Raw genomic sequence first — 22,481 nt, 5'->3', positions numbered from 1 at the left:
GCTTCAAAACTCAAGACTCACTTCTGGTAAATGAAGACGGAGATATAGAACCAGCCAATGACGGACAAGCTTTCACAGTGTCTTGGCTGAATGAGCGGGTACCGGACAACTCGGTCTCCATGCGGACTGGACACTGGCCGAGAGTTAGCGGGCGGCCGAGGGTGGAGTCGGCTCTCTTGGTTGCTTTGTTGGGTCCGCTCCTCCCACCCCAGCAGTCGATAGTGTGGAACACCGCAGAGGCCACCACACTGTATATGTTTTTTTTGTTGTTGTTTTACTTTTGTAGCTGTGTGTAGAAGTGGCTGGTTGCATCAGCTCTGCTCTTTGAATGTCTTTAATGTCCTATGTCTTCTTTGATGTTTCCCTCTTACACACATGATTATGTGTGCTATGGCTATGAGGTTTTTCTTCCCTTGGCCTCAGTCTGGACCCCCCCCTGTTTCTCACCTTTTTTGTAAGGGCTGCCGGAAGTTGCCAAACCCGTCAGCGATCCAGTTCTGTCTCCCTGTACTGTTTGTCTGCTCTTGAATGGTTAAAGTATATCCGATTCTGATTCTGAGGTGTCAAGTTTTCAGTCACGTGACAAAGGTCAACCGGTTTTGAAGCAACAAATATTTCTGCACTGATTTTTTTTTTTTTTTTTACACGGAATTATAAAACACTGCATTTTAACGCAGAAATCTTGCTCACCCATTTTTATTCAATGAAATTGTCATCATAATTTGATGTAAAACTTTTTATTTTTAAATCAGTTCAGTAAAAATGCACTTACATGAATAAATTCAGTGTCGAAAAAAACGCTCTTGGAATAAATACACAAATTAACCTCTGTATGTCGCCAATAGGGAAAAAAAATAGGAAAAAAGTAAACACAGTGGGTGGAGGGGGAGACAAAAACTAATCCGAAACTAAACTCCCATGAGGCAGGGTGCTCAGTTTGAGACGAGGACAATATACACTAAACCAGGGGTGCCCATTACATCCATGGTAAGCTCGCGGTTGATGGCGGAGGGTGTGTCAGTCCATAGACCCTAAATCAGGGGTCTCAAACACGCGGCCCGCGGGCCAAATGCGGCCCGCGAGACGTTATTTTGCGGCCCCCACCTTAATATGAAAGTTTAATGTTAGTGCGGCCCGTGAGTTTTAAGTGAATGCCGCTTGACAGCGTTGTGTGCGGCGCTGAAGGAATCTACCAATCACGGTGTGGTATGTGGCTCTCGACAATATTGAGGACATGCCGTGATGGCACTACCGTATTTTCCGCACTATTAGCCGCATCTAAAAACCACAAATTTACTCAAAAGCTGACAGTGCGGCTTATAACCCGGTGCGCTTTATATATGGATTAATATTAAGATTCATTTTCATAAAGTTTAGGTCTCGCAACTACGGTAAACAGCCGCCATCTTTTTTCCCCGTAGAAGAGGAAGTGCTTCTTCTTCTACGGCAAGCAACCGCCAAGGTAAGCACCCGCCCCCATAGAAGAGGAAGCGCTTCTTCTTCTACTGTAAGCAACCACCCGCCCCCGTAGAAGAAGAAGAAGCGCGCGGATATTACGTTTCATTTCCTTTGTGTGTTTACATCTGTAAAGACCACAAAATGGCTCCTACTAAGCGACAGGTTTCCGGTTCATGAAAAGACGCAATCTCTCCATCCGCACACGGACTACTATTTCACAGCAACTGCCTAAAGACTTTCAAGAAAAGCTGGCTACTTTCCGTGCATATTGTAAAAACAAGATAGCTGAAAAAAAGATCCGGCCAGAGAACATTATCAACATGGACGAGGTTCCACTGACTTTTGATATTCCTGTGAACCGCACTGTGGATACAACGGGAGCACGTACGGTGAATATTCGCACCACAGGGAATGAGAAGTCATCCTTCACTGTGGTTCTAGCTTGCCATGCTAATGGCCAGAAACTTCCACCCATGGTGATATTCAAAAGGAAGACCTTGCCAAAAGAGACCTTTCCAGCCGGCGTCATCATAAAAGCTAACTCGAAGGGATGGATGGATGAAGAAAAGATGAGCGAGTGGTTAAGGGAAGTTTACGCGAAGAGGCCGGGTGGCTTTTTTCACGCAGCTCCGTCCATGTTGATATACGACTCCATGCGCGCCCACATCACGCTGGTTTTTAATATATTATTAAAGTTTGACTGACCTATCTGACTGTTTTTTTGACATTCCTTTAGCGCAGTTAGATGCGGCTTATAACACGGGGCGGCTTATAGGTGGACAAAGTTTTGAAATATGCCGTTCATTGAAGGTGCGGCTTATAACCCAGGGCGGCTTATGGTGCGGAAAATACGGTACCTTTAAAGGGGAACATTATCACCAGACCTATGTAAGCGTCAATATATACCTTGATGTTGCAGAAAAAAGACCATATATTTTTTTAACCGATTTCCCAACTCTAAATGGGTGAATTTTGGCGAATTAAACGCCTTTCTATTATTCGCTCTCGGAGTAATGACAGCAATCCGCCATTTTCTCAAACACCGAGTCAAATCAGCTCTGTTATTTTCCGTTTTTTCGACTGTTTTCCGCACCTTGGAGACATCATGCCTCGTCGGTGTGTTGTCGGAGGGTGTAACAACACGAACAGGGACGGATTCAAGTTGCACCAGTGGCCCAAAGATGCCAAAGTGGCGAGAAATTGGACGTTTGTTCCGCACACTTTACCGACGAAAGCTATGCTACGACAGAGATGGCAAGAATGTGTGGATATCCTGCGACACTCAAAGCAGATGCATTTCCAACGATAAAGTCAAAGAAATCTGCCGCCAGACCCCCATTGAATCTGCCGGAGTGTGTGAGCAATTCAGGGACAAAGGACCTCGGTAGCACGGCAAGCAATGGCGGCAGTTTGTTCCCGCAGACGAGCCAGCTAAACCCCCTGGATGTCTTGGCTCACACCGTCCCTTATGCCACCGAAGATGATCAAGAGAAGAATATCGACCCTAGCTTCCCTGGCCTGCTGACATGAGGGTATGTCTACAGAATATATTAATTGATGAAAATTGGGCTGTCTGCACTCTCAAAGTGCATGTTGTTGCCAAATGTATTTCATATGCTGTAAACCTAGTTCATAGTTGTTAGTTTCCTTTAATGCCAAACAAACACATACCAATCGTTGGTTAGAAGGCGATCGCCGAATTCGTCCTCGCTTTCTCCCGTGTCGCTGGCTGTCGTGTCGTTTTCGTCGATTTCGCTTGCATACGGTTCAAACCGATATGGCTCAATAGCTTCAGTTTCTTCTTCAATTTCGTTTTCGCTACCTGCCTCCACACTACAACCATCCGTTTCAATACATGCGTAATCTGTTGAATCGCTTAAGCCGCTGAAATCCGAGTCTGAATCCGAGCTAATGTCGCTATAGCTTGCTGTTCTATCCGCCATGTTTGTTTGTGTTGGCATCACTATGTGACGTCACAGGAAAATGGACGGGTGTATATAACGATGGATAAAATCAGGCACTTTGAAGCTTTTTTTAGGGATATTGCGTGATGGGTAAAATTTCGAAAAAAAACTTCGAAAAATAAAATAAGCCACTGGGAACTGATTTTTAATGGTTTTAACCCCTCTGAAATTGTGATAATGTTCCCCTTTAATGTCCTCTAGAACCTGGCATCGCGCAGTCTTTTGCTCCATACAAACAGCGTGCCGGCCCAGTCACATGTTGTATGCAGGCATCTGCAGGCACGCACAAGTGACTGCAAGACATACTTGAGCAACAGCCATACAGGTCACACTGAGGGTGTTTGTATAAACAACTTTAACACTGTTACAAATATGCGCCACACTGTGAACCCACACCAAACAAGAATGACAAACACATTTCGCACCGTAACACAACATAAACACAACAGAACAAATACCCAGAATCCGTTGCAGCCCTAACTCTTCCGGGCTACAAAAACACCCCCGCTACCCCCAACCCCGCCTCCCCCCAAACCCACCCACCTCAAACCCCCCCGCCCAACACACACACACACACCCCTCAAACCCCCCCATCTCCCGAATTCGGAGGTCTCAAGGTTGGCAAGTATGCATTGACGTCACTTGCGTGATGCAAGCAGAGAAACATTTTGCCGCTTTTCCACGACACCCGCACACGCTCTTCCTCCCTCCCTCCCTCCCTCCCTCCCGCCCTCAGCGCCGCTGTAAACAGTCCGGGCCGGGGAGACGAGCGGTCCGGTAGCTTTCAAAGCACTCCGCCGAAGGAGCGAGCGACAATACAAAAGTGTGGTGCACTGGACCCCAGCGCTGATACTCCGTCAGAGAGTCGCAGGGCGAATCGGACGTGTAACACGTTATAGTGGTGATGTTAGCCCGTTCGGGGCTAATTGTCCTACCGTAACTGTAAACTCCACGGCTCTAAAACTTGCTGGTAGACGGCTGCGTTGACCCTGGATCTCAGGAAACAGAGTGGACCGACACCAGCAGATGACATGGCACCCCAAACCATCACCCAACCATGCAAATTTTGCATTTCCTTTGGAAATCGAGGTCCCAGAGTCTGGAGGAAGACAGGAGAGGCACAGGATCCACGTTGCCTGAAGTCTAGTGTAAAGTTTCCACCATCAGTGATGGTTTGGGGTGCCATGTCATCTGCTGGTGTCGGTCCACTCTGTTTCCTGAGATCCAGGGTCAACGCAGCCGTCTACCAGCAAGTTTTAGAGCACTTCATGCTTCCTGCTGCTGACCTGCTCTATGGAGATGGAGATTTCAAGTTCCAACAGGACTTGGCGCCTGCACACAGCGCAAAATCTACCCGTGCCTGGTTTACGGACCATGGTATTTCTGTTCTAAATTGGCCCGCCAACTCCCCTGACCTTAGCCCCATAGAAAATCTGTGGGGTATTGTGAAAAGGAAGATGCAGAATGCCAGACCCAAAAACGCAGAAGAGTTGAAGGCCACTATCAGAGCAACCTGGGCTCTCATAACACCTGAGCAGTGCCAGAAACTCATCGACTCCATGCCACGCCGCATTAACGCAGTAATTGAGGCAAAAGGAGCTCCAACCAAGTATTGAGTATTGTACATGCTCATATTTTTCATTTTCATACTTTTCAGTTGGCCAACATTTCTAAAAATTCCTTTTTTGTATTAGCCTTAAGTAATATTCTAATTTTGTGACACACGGAATTTTGGATTTTCATTTGTTGCCACTTCAAATCATCAAAATTAAATGAAATAAACATTTGAATGCATCAGTCTGTGTGCAATGAATAAATATAATGTACAAGTTACACCTTTTGAATGCAATTACTGAAATAAATCAAGTTTTTCAAAATATTCTAATTTACTGGCTTTTACCTGTATATATATATACATACATATATATATATATACACACATTATATATATATATATATATATATATATATATATATATATATATATATATATATATATATATATATATAGCCGTCCCTTTTTTGCGCTCGCAATCCCGGTACTTTCCGCCGACCGCCGTGTTGCTGTAGAGAGGAAAAGCGGAACGACTCACATTGCGGAAATAACAATATTCTGCGTGCGTCGACTAAATACAAATATATTCCACAACCTCAAACATGTATTTTTAAAATCCTGCAGTGAAGAGAAATGTTAGTGATGAGCAAAGACAATTCCAGGAAAAGTGGGAGATGCAATATTCCTTTGTTGAGCACAGGGGCACCCGACATGTCTTATTTGCACAGAGAAAGTTGCGGTGCACAAGGAATACAATTTGAAACGTCATTATACAACTGGACATGCTGAGGAGTATGCAAAATACCAGAGAGATGAGAGAGTGAACCGGGTTGCACATTTTAAAACCAGTCTACTGAGGCAACAAGATTTCTTCAAGAAAGCAAGCGAAAAGAGCGATGCAGCAGTCAAAGCTAGCTACATGGTGAGTGAGATGGTTGCTAGGGCGGGAAAGCCATTCAAAGAAGGTGAATTCATCAAAAAGTGCATGTTAGATTTTTTTTTAAGAAATCTTTTCTTGCCGGTAAGGTCTATTCAGGTGTACTGGAGAGGAGGCTACGCCGGATAGTCGAACCTCGGATTCAGGAGGAACAGTGTGGTTTTCGTCCTGGTCGTGGAACTGTGGACCAGCTCTATACTCTCGGCAGGGTCCTTGAGGGTGCATGGGAGTTTGCCCAACCAGTCTACATGTGTTTTGTGGACTTGGAGAAGGCATTCGACCGTGTCCCTCGGGAAGTCCTGTGGGGAGTGCTCAGAGAGTATGGGGTATCGGACTGTCTGATTGTGGCAGTCCGCTCCCTGTATGATCAGTGCCAGAGCTTGGTCCGCATTGCCGGTAGTAAGTCGGACCCGTTTCCAGTGAGGGTTGGACTCCGCCAAGGCTGCCCTTTGTCACCCATTCTGTTCATAACTTTTATGGACAGAATTTCTAGGCGCAGTCAAGGCGTTGAGGGGATCTGGTTTGGTGGCTGCAGGATTAGGTCTCTGCTTTTTGCAGATGATGTGGTCCTGATGGCTTCATCTGGCCAGGATCTTCAGCTCTCACTGGATCGGTTCGCAGCTGAGTGTGAAGAGACTGGGATGAGAATCAGCACCTCCAAGTCCGAGTCCATGGTTCTCGCCCGGAAAAGGGTGGAGTGCCATCTCCGGGTTGGGGAGGAGACCCTGCCCCAAGTGGAGGAGTTCAAGTACCTCGGAGTCTTGTTCACGAGTGAGGGAAGAGTGGATGGTGAGATCGACAGGCGGATCGGTGCGGCGTCTTCAGTAATGCGGACGCTGTATCGATCCGTTGTGGTGAAGAAGGAGCTGAGCCGGAAGGCAAAGCTCTCAATTTACCGGTCGATCTACGTTCCCATCCTCACCTATGGTCATGAGCTTTGGGTTATGACCGAAAGGACAAGATCACGGGTACAAGCGGCCGAAATGAGTTTCCTCCGCCGGGTGGCGGGGCTCTCCCTTAGAGATAGGGTGAGAAGCTCTGCCATCCGGGAGGAGCTCAAAGTAAAGCCGCTGCTCCTCCACATGGAGAGGAGCCAGATGAGGTGGTTCGGGCATCTGGTCAGGATGCCACCCGAACGCCTCCCTAGGGAGGTGTTTAGGGCACGTCCGACCGGTAGGAGGCCGCGGGGAAGACCCAGGACACGTTGGGAAGACTATGTCTCCCGGCTGGCCTGGGAGACATAGTCTCAGGAAGAGCTGGACGAAGTGGCTGGGGAGAGGGAAGTCTGGGCTTCCCTGCTTAAGCTGCTGCCCCCGCGACCCGACCTCGGATAAGCGGAAGAAAATGGATGGATGGATGGATCTTTTCTTGCGGCCCAGCCTCACCCAGTTTCTGCATCCAGTGGCCCCCCAGGTAAATTGAGTTTGAGACCCCTGCCCTAAATAGACCTAAAAATGAGCGATCATCAATCTTCACTCACTTTGGTCACTTGATTGACATTCACGGGACCAGAAGGGTCTTGTGAGATGACGCTGGCTGCTGCCAGATCATTATTAAGTAAAAAAACGACCGACAGGAAGGCGAGAAACCCTTTTTATTTCAACAGACTCTCGCGCCGTACCTGCCGTCAAAACTCAAAACAATAAAAAGCCCTGCTTCATCCTGCCCGCGCTAACAAAATAAGAGTCTCAGAAATCAATGTATTTCTTGTAAAGAGTATAAAAAGGAGTATGGAAGCTGGACAAATAAGATGGCAAAAACCAAGCACTTTCAGAGAGGAGGACTTTTTTTCTCCTCCTTTGGAAAATGTGGACGTTATCATCACTACTGTCTGATTCCAATCAATGCAAGTCATCACAATCTTACTAACTTATATTCTTGTCTTCATGAAAGAAAGGAATCTATATGTGTTAAACATGATTGTATTATCATTAAACACCTTTAACTTGTTAATGTCATGACTTGGTCCTTGGGTTTTGTTTTTCCGGAAGGCATAGGAAAGTTGACTCGGGCGAGACGGGAATGTAAGTACATGATTTATTAAATATTATCCAAAAAAAAAAAACTAAAGACGCGCACAAGACGGAAGTACAAACTTGACTAATGAAACAAATACTTGCACGTGGGCAAAAAACTAAGGACATGAACAAAAGTCGCTAACTGTGGCATGAATAGAAAAAACTTACTTGGACATGGCATGAAGTGCGCAGAGGTAAACAGAGTGTGACAGGGGTATGATGTCGCCAAACAGACAGCCTGGCAACTGGAAGCTTAAATAATAGTGACATGATTAAAGACAGGTGTGTGAGTCGTGAGGGCAGGTGAAAACTAATGGGTTGCTATGGTGACAAACAAGAGTGCACAATGAGTCCAAACGTGGAACAAGTGAAACTAATGGGTAACCATAGAAACAAGACAAGGGAGTGAAAAGCCAGAAACTAAAGAGTCCAATAACTAAACAAAACAAAACATGACTAAAACAAAACATGATTACACAGACATGACAGTTAACGTCTCTTTTATTAAATAAATCAATATAAATTATTTATATTTATGAATGAGGTAGATGAGGGGTGTCAAACGTTAACGTCAGGCTAAGTATAAAAATGAGCCGAAATTTTTGAATAAAATAAACTGCTGTTATAAATGTGTCCACTAGATGTCGCAATAGCAATTATTTGTATCTTTGTAGATTAGTACCAATGATTGTCACACACACACTCGGTGTGGCGAAATTATTCTCTGCATTCGACCCATCCCCTTGGTCACCCCCTGGGAGGTGAGGGGAGCAGTGAGCAGCAGCGGTGGCCGCGCCCGGGAATAATTTTTTTGTGATTTAACCCCCAATTCCAACCCTTGATGCTGAATGCCAAGCAGGGAGGTAATGGCTCCCATTTTTATAGTCTTTGGTATGACTCGGCCGGGGGGTTTGAACTCACAACCTACCCATCTCAGGGCGGACACTCTAACCACTAGGCCAGTGTTTTTCAACCTTTTTTGAGCCAAGGCACATTTTTTTCATAAAAAAATACATAGGCACACCAGCAGCAGAAAAGGTTAAAAAATGAAACTCCGCCAGGTTGTCGTGCCTGTTGTTGTTTCCCGTGTGTAGTGCTTTAGTTCCTGTCTTGCGCTGTTATTTTGGTGACCCTTCCTGTTTTGTTGGTGTTCTCCTGTAGCAGCTTCACGCCTTCCTTTGAGTGCTATTGCCCGCACCTGCTTTGTTTTTGCAATCAAGACTATTTCAGTTGTGCGTACGCTATCCTTTTTTGTGAGGACATTGTTGATTGTCATGTCATGAACGGATGTACTTTGTGGACGCTAGTGATGGGTTGATGAGGCGTCATGAAGCGTTTCGACACATTGCAAAACTGTATTGATACTGTGTCGATACTGTGTCACTAAATACTGACATCTGCTGGACATTAAAAATCCCTACAGGCAACCTATGGACCGACTCAACCGACACTGATTTGATGCCCTAGTACAGGGGTCACCAACCTTTTTGAAACCAAAAACGACTTCTTGGGTACTGATTAATGCGAAGGGCTACCAGTTTGATACACACTTAAATAAATAAATATATTGTCATTTGTAAGTTACACGTAAGTGTGATTTAAACAAGAATAGCTAAATAAATAAATTGATATATATAAAAAAAAAATGGGTATTTCTGTCTGTCATTCCGTCGTACATTTTTTTTTCCTTTTACGGAAGGTTTTTTGTAGAGAATAAATGATGAAAAAAAAACACTTAATTGAACGGTTTAAAAGAGGAGAAAACACGAAAAAATTTAAAATAAAATTTTGAAACATCAATTTCGACTCTTTAAAATTCAAAATTCAACCGACAAAAAGAAGAGAAAAACTAGCTCATTTGAATCTTTTTGAAAAAAATTAAAAAAAATTATTTATGGAACATCATTGGTAATTTTTCCTGTTTTAGATAAATTTTAGAATTTTGATGACATGTTTTTAAATTGGTTAAAATCCAATCTGCACTTTGTTAGAATATTTAACAAAATTGGACCAAGCTATATTTCTAACAAAGACAAATCAGTATTTCTTCTAGATTTTCCAGAACAAAAATGTTAAAAGAAATTCAAAATACTTTGAAATAAGATTTAAATTAGATTCTACAGATTTTCTAGATTTGCCAGAATAATTTTTTTGAATTTTAATCATAGAAAGAAATATTTCACAAATATTCTTCGTCGAAAAACCAGAAGCTAAAATATTTATTATTCTTTACAATAAAAAATAAAATAAAATTTACTTGAACATTGATTTAAATTGTCAGGAAAGAAGAGGAAGACATTTAAAAGGTAAAAAGATATATTTGTTTAAAAATCCTAAAATCATTTTTAAGGTTGTATTTTTTCCTCTAAAATTGTATTTCTAAAAGTAATAAGAAGCAAAGTAAAAAAATAAATGAATTTATTTAAACAAGTGAAGACCCATCCATCCATCCATTTTCTACCGCTTATTCCAAGTGAAGACTAAGTCTTTAAAATATTTTCTTGGATTTTCAAATTCTATTTGAGTTTTGTCTCTTTTAGAATGAAAAATGTTGAGCAAAGCGAGACCAGCTTGCTAGTAAATAAATACAATTTAAAAAAATAGAGGCAGCTCACTGGTAAGTGCTGCTCTTTGAGCTATTTTTAGAACAGGCCAGCGGGCGACTGATCTGGTCCTTACGGGCTACCTGGTGACCGCGGGCACCGCGTTGGTGACCCCTGCCCTAGTATATACAATAATATAAACCAAGTCATTTAGGATTATTTCATATCTTCATTTAAATAAAAATATATTTGTATCTTTTTTAGATACAGTCAATAAATAATGTGAACATGTATCATAGATTTTTTTAATTTTATTTTTTTACACATTTTTATAAAAAAAAAGTTTTTCCGACGTATTACATTTTAGACGATTTCTCTTCTTAGTTATTATTTCTCCGGCTGTAGAAAAGAGCCGCTCACAGGGCACAGAGGAGGCGACACAGTTGGCGTATCGGTCACGTGACCAAAACAGCTCATGATCGGTCACGTGACTTTCTAAAAGCGGTACGCGCACCGACACAGGGTTTTGCTCTATGAGCTCGACGCATGCGCCGATGCATCGGTGTTGCCGGACCCATCACTAGTGGACGCTGTCTCTGCTCCACACGCTGTAAGTTTTTGCTGTCGTCCAGCATTCTGTTTTTGTTGACTTTGTAGCCAGTTCAGTTTTACTTTTGTTTTACATCGCCATTCCTATGCTTCAGTGCATTTTCCTAGTGGGACTTGCCTTTTGTTCATTTTTGGTTTAAGCGTTACATACTTTTTACCTGCACGCTGTCTCCCGCTGTGCTCTGCATACTGGGATCACGACAAACCATCCTCGACGCGTTCCTGCTTCTACAAAGCAATGAACTACCTGCTGCCACATACTGATGTGGAGTATTAGAAGATTACCCTGCCGAGCTCTACACAGCACAGGCACTAGACAACGGCACATTATTATGATTATTGATTTGCAAAAAATATTTTTTGGACCAATCAGGTGAAGTTGCATAATTTCCCACGGCACACCAGACAGTGGTGGAAAATCACTGCACTAGGCCACTGAGTCATACTTGCCAACCCTCCCGATTTTCCCGGGAGACTGCCGAATTTCAGTGCCCCACCCGAAAATCTCCCGGGACAACAATTCTCCCGAATTTCTCCCGATTTCCACCCAGACAACAATATTGTATTTCCTCCATACAAACAGCGTGCAAGTCACATAATATATGCGGCTTTTACACACACGCATGTGAATGCAAGGCATAATTGGTCAACAGCCATACAGGTCACACTGAGGGTGGCCGTATAAACAACTTTAACACTGTTAGAAATATGCGCCACACTGTGAACCCACACCAAACAAGAATGACAAACACATCCGCACCGTAACACAACATAAACACGACAGAGCAAATACCCAGAATCCCTTGCAGCACTAACTCGTCCGGGACGCTGCGATATACCACCAAACCCCGACCACCTCAAGCAGCAATGCATCATCAGAGACGGTGCTCAGCATGGTTAGAAAGATAGTGACAGAGAATAAGAACGAGGATGGACAATTCAACCCTAAACTCACTCCTGTCCTGCAAATTAAATTTCACAGATGCTGCCCATACCTATGCTCCTTCAAAGGCTGTGCTACTGGCTGCACTCTCAAAATACAACAATGAGTAGAGGAGTGTTATCTGTGTGTATATGTGTAAATAAATGAACACTGAAATTCAAGTACAAACCCCGTTTCCATATGAGTTGGGAAATTGTGGTAGATGTAAATATAAACGGAATACAATGATTTGCAAATCCTTTTCAACCCATATTCAGTTGAATATGCTACAAAGACAACATATTTGATGTTCAAACTCATAAACTTTTTTTTTTTTGCAAATAATCATTAACACGTGACAAAGAAGTTGGGAAAGGTGGCAATAAATACTGATAAAGTTGAGGAATGCTCATCAAACACTTATTTGGAACATCCCACAGGTGTGCAGGCTAATTGGGAACAGGTGGGTGCCATGATTGGGTATAAAAGTAGATTCCATGAAATGCTCGGTCATTCACAAACAAGGATGGGGCGAGGGTCACCACTTTGTCAACAAATGCGTGAGCAAATTGTTGAACTGTTTAAGAAAAACCTTTCTCAAGCAGCTATTGCAAGGAATTTAGGGATTTCACCATCTACGCTCCGTAATATCATCAAAGGGTTCAGAGAATCTGGAGAAATCACTGCACGTAAGCAGCTAAGCCCGTGACCTTCCATCCCTCAGGCTGTACTGCATCAACAAGCGACATCAGTGTGTAAAGGATATCACCACATGGGCTCAGGAACACTTCAGAAACCCACTGTCAGTAACTACAGTTGGTCGCTACATCTGTAAGTGCAAGTTAAAACTCTCCTACGCAAGGCGAAAATCGTTTATCAACAACACCCAGAAACGCCGTCGGCTTCGCTGGGCCTGAGCTCATCTAAGATGGACTGATACAAAGTGGAAAAGGGTTCTGTGGTCTGACGAGTCCACATTTCAAATTGTTTTTGGAAACTGTGGACGTCGTGTCCTTCGGACCAAAGAGGAAAATAACCATCCGGATTGTTATAGGCGCAAAGTGTAAAAGGCAGCATGTGTGATGGTATGGGGGTGTATTAGTGCCCAAGACATGGGTAACTTACACATCTGTGAAGGCGCCATTAATGCTGAAAGGTACATACAGGTTTTGGAGCAACATATGTTGCCATCCAAGCAACGTTACCATGGACGCCCCTGCTTATTTCAGCAAGACGGTGCCAAGCCACGTGTTACATCAACGTGGCTTCATAGTAAAAGAGTGCGGGTACTAGACTGGCCTGCCTGTAGTCCAGACCTGAAAATGTGTGGCGCATTATGAAGCCTAAAATAGCACAAGGGAGACCCCCGGACTGTTGAACAACTTAAGCTGTACATCAAGCAAGAATGGGAAAGAATTCCACCCGAGAAGCTTCAAAAATGTGTCTCCTCAGTTCCCAAATGAGTGTTGTTAAAAGGAAAGGCCATGTAACACAGTGGTGGACACGCCCTTTCCCAACTACTTTGGCACGTGTTGCAGCCATGAAATTCTAAGTTAGTTATTATTTGCAAAAAAAACACAAAGTTTATGAGTTTGAACATCAAATATGTTGTCTTTGAAGTGCATTCAACTGAATATGGGTTGAAAATGATTTACAAACCGTTGTATTCTGTTTATATTTACATCTAACACAATTTCCCAACTCATATGGAAACGGGGTTTGTATTGATTTTATTTATATATACAGTATATACATTATAAAATAAATATATACAGTGGGGCAAAAAAGTATTTAGTCCGCCACCAATTGTGCAAGTTCTCCCACTTAAAATGATGACAGAGGTCTGTAATTTTCATCATAGGTACACTTCAACTGTGAGAGACAGAATGTGAAAAAAAAATCCAGGAATTCACATTGTAGGATTTTTAAATAATTTATTTGTAAATTATGGTGGAAAATAAGTATTTGGTCAATAACAAAAATTCAACTCAATACTTTGTAATATAACCTTTGTTGGCAATAACAGAGGTCAAACGATTACTATAGGTCTTTACCAGGTTTGCACACACAGTAGCTGGTATTTTGGCCCATTCCTCCATGCAGATCTTCTCGAGAGCAGTGATGTTTTGAGGCTGTCGCCGAGCAACACGGACTTTCAACTCCCTCCACAGATTTTCTATGGGGTTGAGGTCTGAAGACTGGCTAGGCCACTCTAGGACTTTCAAATGCTTCTTACGGAGCCACTCCTTCGTTGCCCGGGCGGTGTGTTTGGGATCATTGTCATGCTGGAAGACCCAGCCACGTTTCATCTTCAAAGCTCTCACTGATGGAAGGAGGTTTTGGCTCAAAATCTCACGATAGATGGCCCCATTCATTCTTTCCTTAACACGGATCAGTCGGCCTGTCCCCTTGGCAGAAAAACAACCCCAAAACATGATGTTTCCACCCCCATGCTTCACAGTAGGTATGGTGTTCTTGGGATGCAACTCAGTATTCTTCTTCCTCCAAACACGACGAGTTGAGTTTATACCACAAAGTTCTATTTTGGTTTCATCTGACCACATGACATTCTCCCAATCCTCTGCTGTATCGTCCATGTGCTCTCTGGCAAACTTCAGACGGGCCTGGACATGCACTGGCTTAAGCAGGGAGACACGTCTGGCACTGCAGGATTTGATTCCCTGTCGGTGTAGTGTGTTACTGATGGTAACCTTTGTTACTTTGGTCCCAGCTCTCTGCAGGTCATTCTCCAGGTCCCCCCATGTGGTTCTGGGATTTTTGCTCACCGTTCTCATGATCATTTTGACCCCACGGGATGAGATCTTGCGTGGAGCCCCAGATCGAGGGAGATTATCAGTGGTCTTGTATGTCTTCCATTTTCTGATAATTGCTCCCACAGTTGATTTTTTCACACCAAGCTGCTTGCCTATTGTAGATTCACTCTTCACAGTCTGGTGCAGGTCTACAATTCTTTTCCTGGTGTCCTTCGACAGCTCTTTGGTCTTGGCCATAGTGGAGTTTGGAGTCTGACTCTTTGAGGCTGTGGACAGGTGTCTTTTATACAGATAACGAGTTCAAACAGGTGCCATTAATACAGGTAACAAGTGGAGGACAGAAGAGCTTCTTAAAGAAGAAATTACAGGTCTGTGAGAGCCAGAGATCTTCCTTGTTTGAAGTGACCAAATACTTATTTTCCACCATAATTTACAAATAAATTCTTCAAAATTCCTACAATGTGATTTCCTGGATTTTTTTTCCACATTCTGTCTCTCACAGTTGAAGTGTACCTATGATGAAAATTACAGACCTCTGTCATCATTTTAAGTGGGAGAACTTGCACAATCGGTGGCTGACTAAATACTTTTTTGCCCCACTGTATATAGCTAGAATTCACTGAAAGTCAAGTATTTATTTTATTTATATATATATAAATATATATATGTAAAAGAAATACTTTAATGTCAGTGAATTATAGCTATAAAGATGCGGGGCTTCAATTAAACGCTTACAAAAAGTGGGACCCCAAAAATCATCAATCAATGTTTACTTATATAGCCCTAAATCAGGAGTGTCTCAAAGGGCTGCACAAGCCACAACGAGGTGTACTGTGGGACCCCCATTTTTATGACTTGATGGGGTCCCCATTTTTGAAGATTCCTAGGGTTTTTTTTTTGCGTCAAAACTCACCTCTCCACCGTGGCCGTCAAAAATCCCAAAAATGGACGGGTGGCTCTTGTTGACGAGGTCGGCGAGCACCTCGAAGCGGTCCTCCATGTGGTCTCTCCGGCCCTGGATGGAGTAGACGGCGACGTCGGTGCTCTTCGACTCCCACGTCTTGGCGAACTGCGCGTCCAGGACGTCCAGGCCGCCGAAGCGCTCGTTCTGCATCATCTCGGCCACTTTCCCCTTCACCATCTTGACCGCGTCCCGGCTGGACTTGACGATGGTCTTCACCTCGTCCGTGTGGAAGAAGTAGCTCCACAGGGCGAGACTGATGCAGAGCAGGAAGAGGGTCTCCGGTCTGAGGAGGAAATAGCGCATGATTCGACCTAGGAGGGACAGCAGGGTCATCGTCTCCTCGATCATTTATTATTGTCCGTGCGCGGGAATAGTCGTCGGCCGAGGATTTCAGTCCATGGCCGGTGCGCGCAGGATCGGCTCCGTCCTGCTGGCGAAAACCGTCGAACCAAGAAATGAATGAGACGTTCAAGTTGGACGCCGAACACTTCAGCCCGAAGCCCCGCAGGAGAGGCACCGCAGACACCCGCTGATCACGTGGTGGGATTCAGGAACTTATTAAGTCCACCACGCCGCGGACCTCGATGCGTAATTCTTCCTCCAGCCCCCCGCTGGTCCCCGGAATAGCAGCCCGGGAGAGTCCTCACATTCCCAGCTGCCTCGCTGGCTGTGGCCGGGGACCAACCCCGCTGCCAGAATACAAGGCGGAGGTTGCGTTCAGGTACACGTCGTATCATAGACCAGCGCGGGAGAATTGCTGCTGTAGTGGTCACTGTAAAAACATGCACAACGTGACAAATGTGACGTTTAGTTTGTTTTTAAGAACATTTATTTTTCCCGGTGGTTCAAATTGTTGGAAAATGCGTATCAATTTCTACTTAGTAGTTTCGTATTAAAAATGTCCGATAGTCATGAATGCGTCAGTCTGACAGCCAGTCAGCAGGTGCTTATAGAAAACATTGAGTTTTAAAATACTAAATAATTCAATTACAATAGTAAAATCATCAAAATCTGTTAAACATTAAAAGGTCTGCGTTTTCTTTTAATTTTTGACAATTACTTTTACGTGTTGAATGTCTTTATTTTTTTCATTTATACATGTATTTTTTCAATTTGACGCTTGTTTGAAGCATTACAATAAAACATGTATTTGATGTCAAACTAAAAGAGTATCACGTTATTCGGATTAAATACTGTTTTGGTTAGTTATTGTACTCAGGCGAAAATAGGGAAGCTTCTGGGTCCTCAGGACTTGCGTTACGTCATTCAGGCTTTCTGCACGGAGAAAACGTGGCGTTAAAAAGTGTGGTTATTATTTAATTTTAACGTTACCATCAACACACACAGCATTAGACATAACGTGAAAAATGTGACGTTTGGTTTGTTTTTAAGAACACTATTTTTTCCGGTGGTTCAAAGTGTTGGAAAATGCGTATCAAACGCCCAATTTCTATTTAGTAGTTTCGAATTAAAAAATTACGATAGTCATGAACGCGTCAGTCTGACAGCCAGTCAGCAGGTGCTTATAGAAAACATTGAGTTTTAAAATACTAAATTATTCAATTACAATAGTAAAATCATCAAAAAAAAAGGTCTGCGTTTTCTTTTAATTTTTGACAAGGACTTTTACGTGTTGAATGTCATTTATACGTGTATTTTTTTCAATTCAACGCTTGTTTGAAGCAGTACAATAAAACATGTATTTGATGTCAAACTAAAAGAGTATCACGTTATTCGGATTAAATACTGTTTTGGTTAGTTATTGTACTCAGGCGAAAATAGGGAAGCTTCTGGGTCCTCAAGACTTGCGTTACGTCATTCAGGCTTTCTGCACGGAGAAAACGTGGCGTTAAAAAGTGTGGTTATTATTTCATTTTAACGTTACCATCAACACACACAGCATTAGACATAACGTGAAAAATGTGACGTTTGGTTTGTTTTTAAGAACACTATTTTTTCCGGTGGTTCAAAGTGTTGGAAAATGCGTATCAAACGCCCAATTTCTATTTAGTAGTTTCGAAATAAAAAATTACGATAGTCATGAACGCGTCAGTCTGACAGCCAGTCAGCAGGTGCTTATAGAAAACATTGAGTTTTAAAATACTAAATTATTCAATTACAATAGTAAAATCATCAAAATCTTTTAAACATTAAAGGTCTGCGTTTTCTTTAAATTTTTGACAATGACTTTTACGTGTTGAATGTCTTTATTTTTTCATTTATACATGTATTTTTAAAATTTGACGCTTGTTTGAAGCAGTACAATAAAACATGTATTTGATGTCAAACTAAAAGAGTATCACGTTATTCGGATTAAATACTGTTTTGGTTAGTTATTGTACTCAGGCGATAATTGGGAAGCTTCTGGGTCCTCAGGACTTGCGTTACGTCATTCAGGCTTTCCGCGCTGACTTCCGTGGGAAAAACGTGGCGTTCAAAAAAATGTGGTTAATATTTCATTTTAACGTTACCATCGTAAAACACACACAGCATTAGACATAACGTGCAAAATGTGACACATGGTTTGTTTTTAAGAACAATGGTTTTTCCCGGTGGTTCAAATTGTTGGAAAATGCGTATCAATTTCTACTTAGTAGTTTCGTATTAAAATTGTCCGATAGTCCTGAATGCGTCAGTCTGACAGCCAGTCAGCAGGTGCTTGTAGAAAACATTGAGTTTAAAATACTAAATTCTTCAATAACAATACTAAGTTTAAAATACTAAATTCTTCAATAACAATACTAAGATCATTTAAACTTTTTTAAATTCAACATTATATGGTCTGCGTTTTTTTTTTTTTTTTCACAATACGTGTTGAATTTATTTATTGTTTTCATTTATACACATATTTTTTTCAATTTGATGCTTATTTGAAGCAGTACAATAAAAAATATATTTGATGTTAAACTAATGGTGTATCACTTCATTCGGATTAAATAATATGTTGGTTAGTTATTTTACTCAGGCGAAAATAGGGCAGTTTATAGGTCCTCATGTTGAATGTCTTTATTGTTTTCATTTTTACACATATTTTTACAATTTGATGCTTATTTGAAGCAGTACAATAAAACACACAATTGATGTTAAACTAATAGTGCATCACGTTATTCGGATTAAATAATGTTTTGGTTAGTTATTTTACTCAGGCGAAAATAGGGCAGCTTTCTGGGTCCTCAAGACTCGCGTTACAGACCTCCGTGAGAAAAAGGTTGCGTTAAAAAGTGTGGTTACCATTTCATCTTTAACGTTACCATCGTAAAACACACACAGCATTAGACATAACGTGCAAAATGTGACACATGGTTTGTTTTTAAGAACACTGTTTTTTCCCGGTGGTTCAAATTGTTGGAAAATGCGTATCAATTTCTACTTAGTAGTTTCGTATTAAAAATGTCCGATAGTCATGAACGCGTCAATCTGACAGCCAGTCAGCAGGTGCTTGTAGAAAACATTGAGTTTTAAAATACTAAATTATTCAATTACAATAATAAGATCATCAAAATATTTTCAAATTTTAAACATTAAAGGTCTGCGTTTTCTTTTAATTTTTGACATGGCCTTTTACGTGTTGAATGTATTTTTTTTTTTTTTTTCATTTATACATGTATTTTTTTTCAATTCGACGCTTGTTTGAAGGAGTACAATAAAACATTTTGATGTCAAACTAAAAGAGTATCACGTTATTCGGATTAAATACTGTTTTGGTTAGTTATTGTACTCAGGCGAAAATAGGGAAGCTTCTGGGTCCTCAGGATTTGCGTTACGTCATTCAGGCTTTCCGCACGAACCTCCGTGGGAAAAACGTGGCGTTAAAAAGTGTGGTTATTATTTCATTTTAACGTTATCATCGTAAAACACACACAGCATTAGACAGAACGTGCAAAATGTGACACATGGTTTGTTTTTAAGAACACTGTTTTTTCCCGGTGGTTCAAATTGTTGGAAAATGCGTATCAATTTCTACTTAGTAGTTTTGTATTAAAAATGTCCGATAGTCATGAACGCGTCAGTCTGACAGCCAGTCAGCAGATGCTTATAGAAAACATTGAGTTTAATATACTAAATTATTCAATTACAATAGTAAGATCATTTAAACCTTTTTAAATTTAAACAACATTAAATGGTCTGCGTTATTATTTATTTATTTTTTGACATTGACTTTTACGTGTTGAATGTCTTTATTGTTTTCATTTATACATACATTTTTCAATTTGACGCTTATTTGAAGCAGTACAATAAAACACATATTTTATGTTAAACTAATTGTGCATCGCGTTATCCAGATTAAACAATGTTTTGGTTACTTATTTTACTCAGGCGAACATAGGGCAGCTTCTGGGTTCTCAAGCCTCGCGTTACGGACCTCCGTGCGAAAAAGGTGGCGTTAAAAAGTGTGGTTACCATTTCATCTCTAACGTTACCATCGTAAAACATACACAGTATTAGACATTACGTGAAAAATGTGACGTTTGGTTTGTTTTTAAGAACACTATTTTTTCCGGTGGTTCAAATTATTGGAAAATGCGTATCAATTTCTACTTAGTAGTTTGGTATAAAAAAATTCCGATAGTCATGAACGCGTCAGTCTGACAGCCAGTCAGCAGGTGCTTATAGAAAACATTGAGTTTTAAAATACTAAATTATTCAATTACAATAGTAAAATCATCAAAAAAAATTTAACATTAAAGGTCTGCGTTTTAATTTCATTTTTGACAATGACTTTTACGTGTTGAATGTCTTTATTTTTTTTCATTTATACATGTATTTTTTTCAATTCGACGCTTGTTTGAAGCAGTACAATAAAACATGTATTTGATGTCAAACTAAAAGAGTATCACGTTATTCGGATTAAATGCTGTTTTGGTTAGTTATTGTACTCAGGCGAAAATAGGGAAGCTTCTGGGTCCTCGGGACTTGCGTTACGTCATTCGGGCTTTCCGCGCGGTTCTCCGTGGGAAAAACGTGGCGTTAAAAAGTGTGGTTATTATTTCATTTTAACGTTACCATCGTAAAACACACACAGCATTAGACATAACGTGCAAAATGTGACACATGGTTTGTTTTTAAGAACACAGTTTTTTCCCGGTGGTTCAAATTGTTGGAAAATGCGTATCAATTTCTACTTAGTAGTTTGGTATTAAAAAATTCCGATAGTCATGAACGCGTCAGTCTGACAGCCAGTCAGCAGGTGCTTATAGAAAACATTGAGTTTAAAATACTAAATTCTTCAATAACAATAGTAAGATCATTTAAACCTTTTTAAATTCAAACAACATTATATGGTCTGCGTTTTTTTTGTTCACAATACGTGTTGAATGTTTTTATTGTTTTCATTTATACACATATTTTTTCAATTTGATGCTTATTTGAAGCAGTACAATAAAACATATATTTGATGTTAAACTAATAGTGCATCACTTCATTCGGATTAAATAATGTTTTGGTTAGTTATTTTACTCAGGCGAAAATAGGGCAGCTTTTAGGTCCTCATGTTGAATGTATTTATTGTTTTCAATTTTACACATATTTTTACAATTTGATGCTTATTTGAAGAAGTACAATAAAACACACATTTGATGTAAACTAATAGTGCATCACGTTATTCGGATTAAATAATGTTTTGGTTAGTTATTTTACTCAGGCGAAAATAGGGCAGCTTTCTGAGTCCTCAAGACTCGAGCTACGGACCTCCGTGGGGAAAAAGGTGGCGTTAAAAAGTGTAGTTACCATTTCATCTTTAACATCGTAAAACATACACAGCATTAGACATTACGTGAAAAATTTGACGTTTAGTTTGTTTTTAAGAACACTATGTTTCCCGGTGGTTCTAAGTGTTAGAAAATGCTTATCAACACGCACAATTTCTACTTAGTAGTTTCGAATTAAAAATTTCCGATAGTCGTGAATGCGTCAGTCTGACAGCCAGTCAGCAGGTGCTTGTAAACATACTTGCCAACCCTCCCGAATTTTCCGGGAGACTCCCGAAATTCAATGCCTCTCCCGAAAACCTCTCGGGACAAATATTCTCCCGAAAATCTCCCGATTTTCAGCCAGAGCTGGAGGCCACGCCCCCTCCAGCTCCATGCGGACCTGAGTGAGGACAGCCTTTTTTTTATGATGGGAGGACAACAGGGTGACAAGAACTAAATCATCCAGACTAGAGATAAATTGTATTATTATGTTTACCTTACCTAAAAATAAATATATTTATTAATTTAAAAAAAAATAAAAAAATACATTTTTACTATATTTTGCTAAAAACATCAACATTAATTGTATTTTTATTTTTTATTTTTTCTGACTCCTTATTACATCCAGCCATAGAATTATACATTAAAATAAACATATTGGAAATAATTGATTTTAAATGATCACAATAATTCATTTAAAATGACCATATTTAATTATTAAAATAATTGCTTGTTTATCAACAACTTTAGCATTTTATTCATTACATTTTGAAGCTCTCAGAAGCCAAGTTATGTTATATTCCTTAAGATTTATTTATGCAAGTTTGAAGTATCAATTATCTAAACACAGTTTTGTTTGCATATTTTCAGAATATATATATATATATATATATATATATATATATATATATATATATATATATATATATGTATGAAATACTTGTGTCAATATACTCCTCCCCTCTTAACCACGCCCCCGTCCCACCCCCGACCACGCCCCCCACCCCCCCATCTCCCAAAATCGGAGGTCTCAAGGTTGGCAAGCAG

General features: G+C 41.0%; 2 protein-coding genes across 2 annotated transcripts in view; one reads left to right on the top strand and one right to left on the bottom strand.

Moving 5' to 3' along the window:
* The window catches only part of ppm1lb (protein phosphatase, Mg2+/Mn2+ dependent, 1Lb), a 249,386-nt gene extending 232,993 nt beyond the window's left edge, over window positions 1-16,393 (bottom strand). The window contains exon 1 of the mRNA XM_061973249.1: window positions 15,694-16,393. Within this exon, the coding sequence (XP_061829233.1) occupies window positions 15,694-16,092 (399 nt within the window). The 5' untranslated portion in view covers window positions 16,093-16,393. The remainder of the gene's footprint in view (window positions 1-15,693) is intronic.
* Window positions 16,394-20,704: 4,311 nt separating this feature from the next.
* nmd3 (NMD3 ribosome export adaptor) overlaps window positions 20,705-22,481 on the top strand; it is a 69,877-nt gene continuing 68,100 nt past the window's right edge. Inside the window, exon 1 of the mRNA XM_061973248.2 lies at window positions 20,705-20,752. The gene's annotated coding sequence lies outside the window, so the exon portion shown is untranslated. The remainder of the gene's footprint in view (window positions 20,753-22,481) is intronic.

Source organism: Nerophis lumbriciformis, linkage group LG17 (genome assembly GCF_033978685.3).
Source record: "Nerophis lumbriciformis linkage group LG17, RoL_Nlum_v2.1, whole genome shotgun sequence".
NCBI lineage: Eukaryota > Metazoa > Chordata > Actinopteri > Syngnathiformes > Syngnathidae > Nerophis > Nerophis lumbriciformis.
The sequence above is the reverse complement of the archived record's forward strand: the minus strand, read 5'-3'. Positions and strand labels throughout refer to the sequence as shown.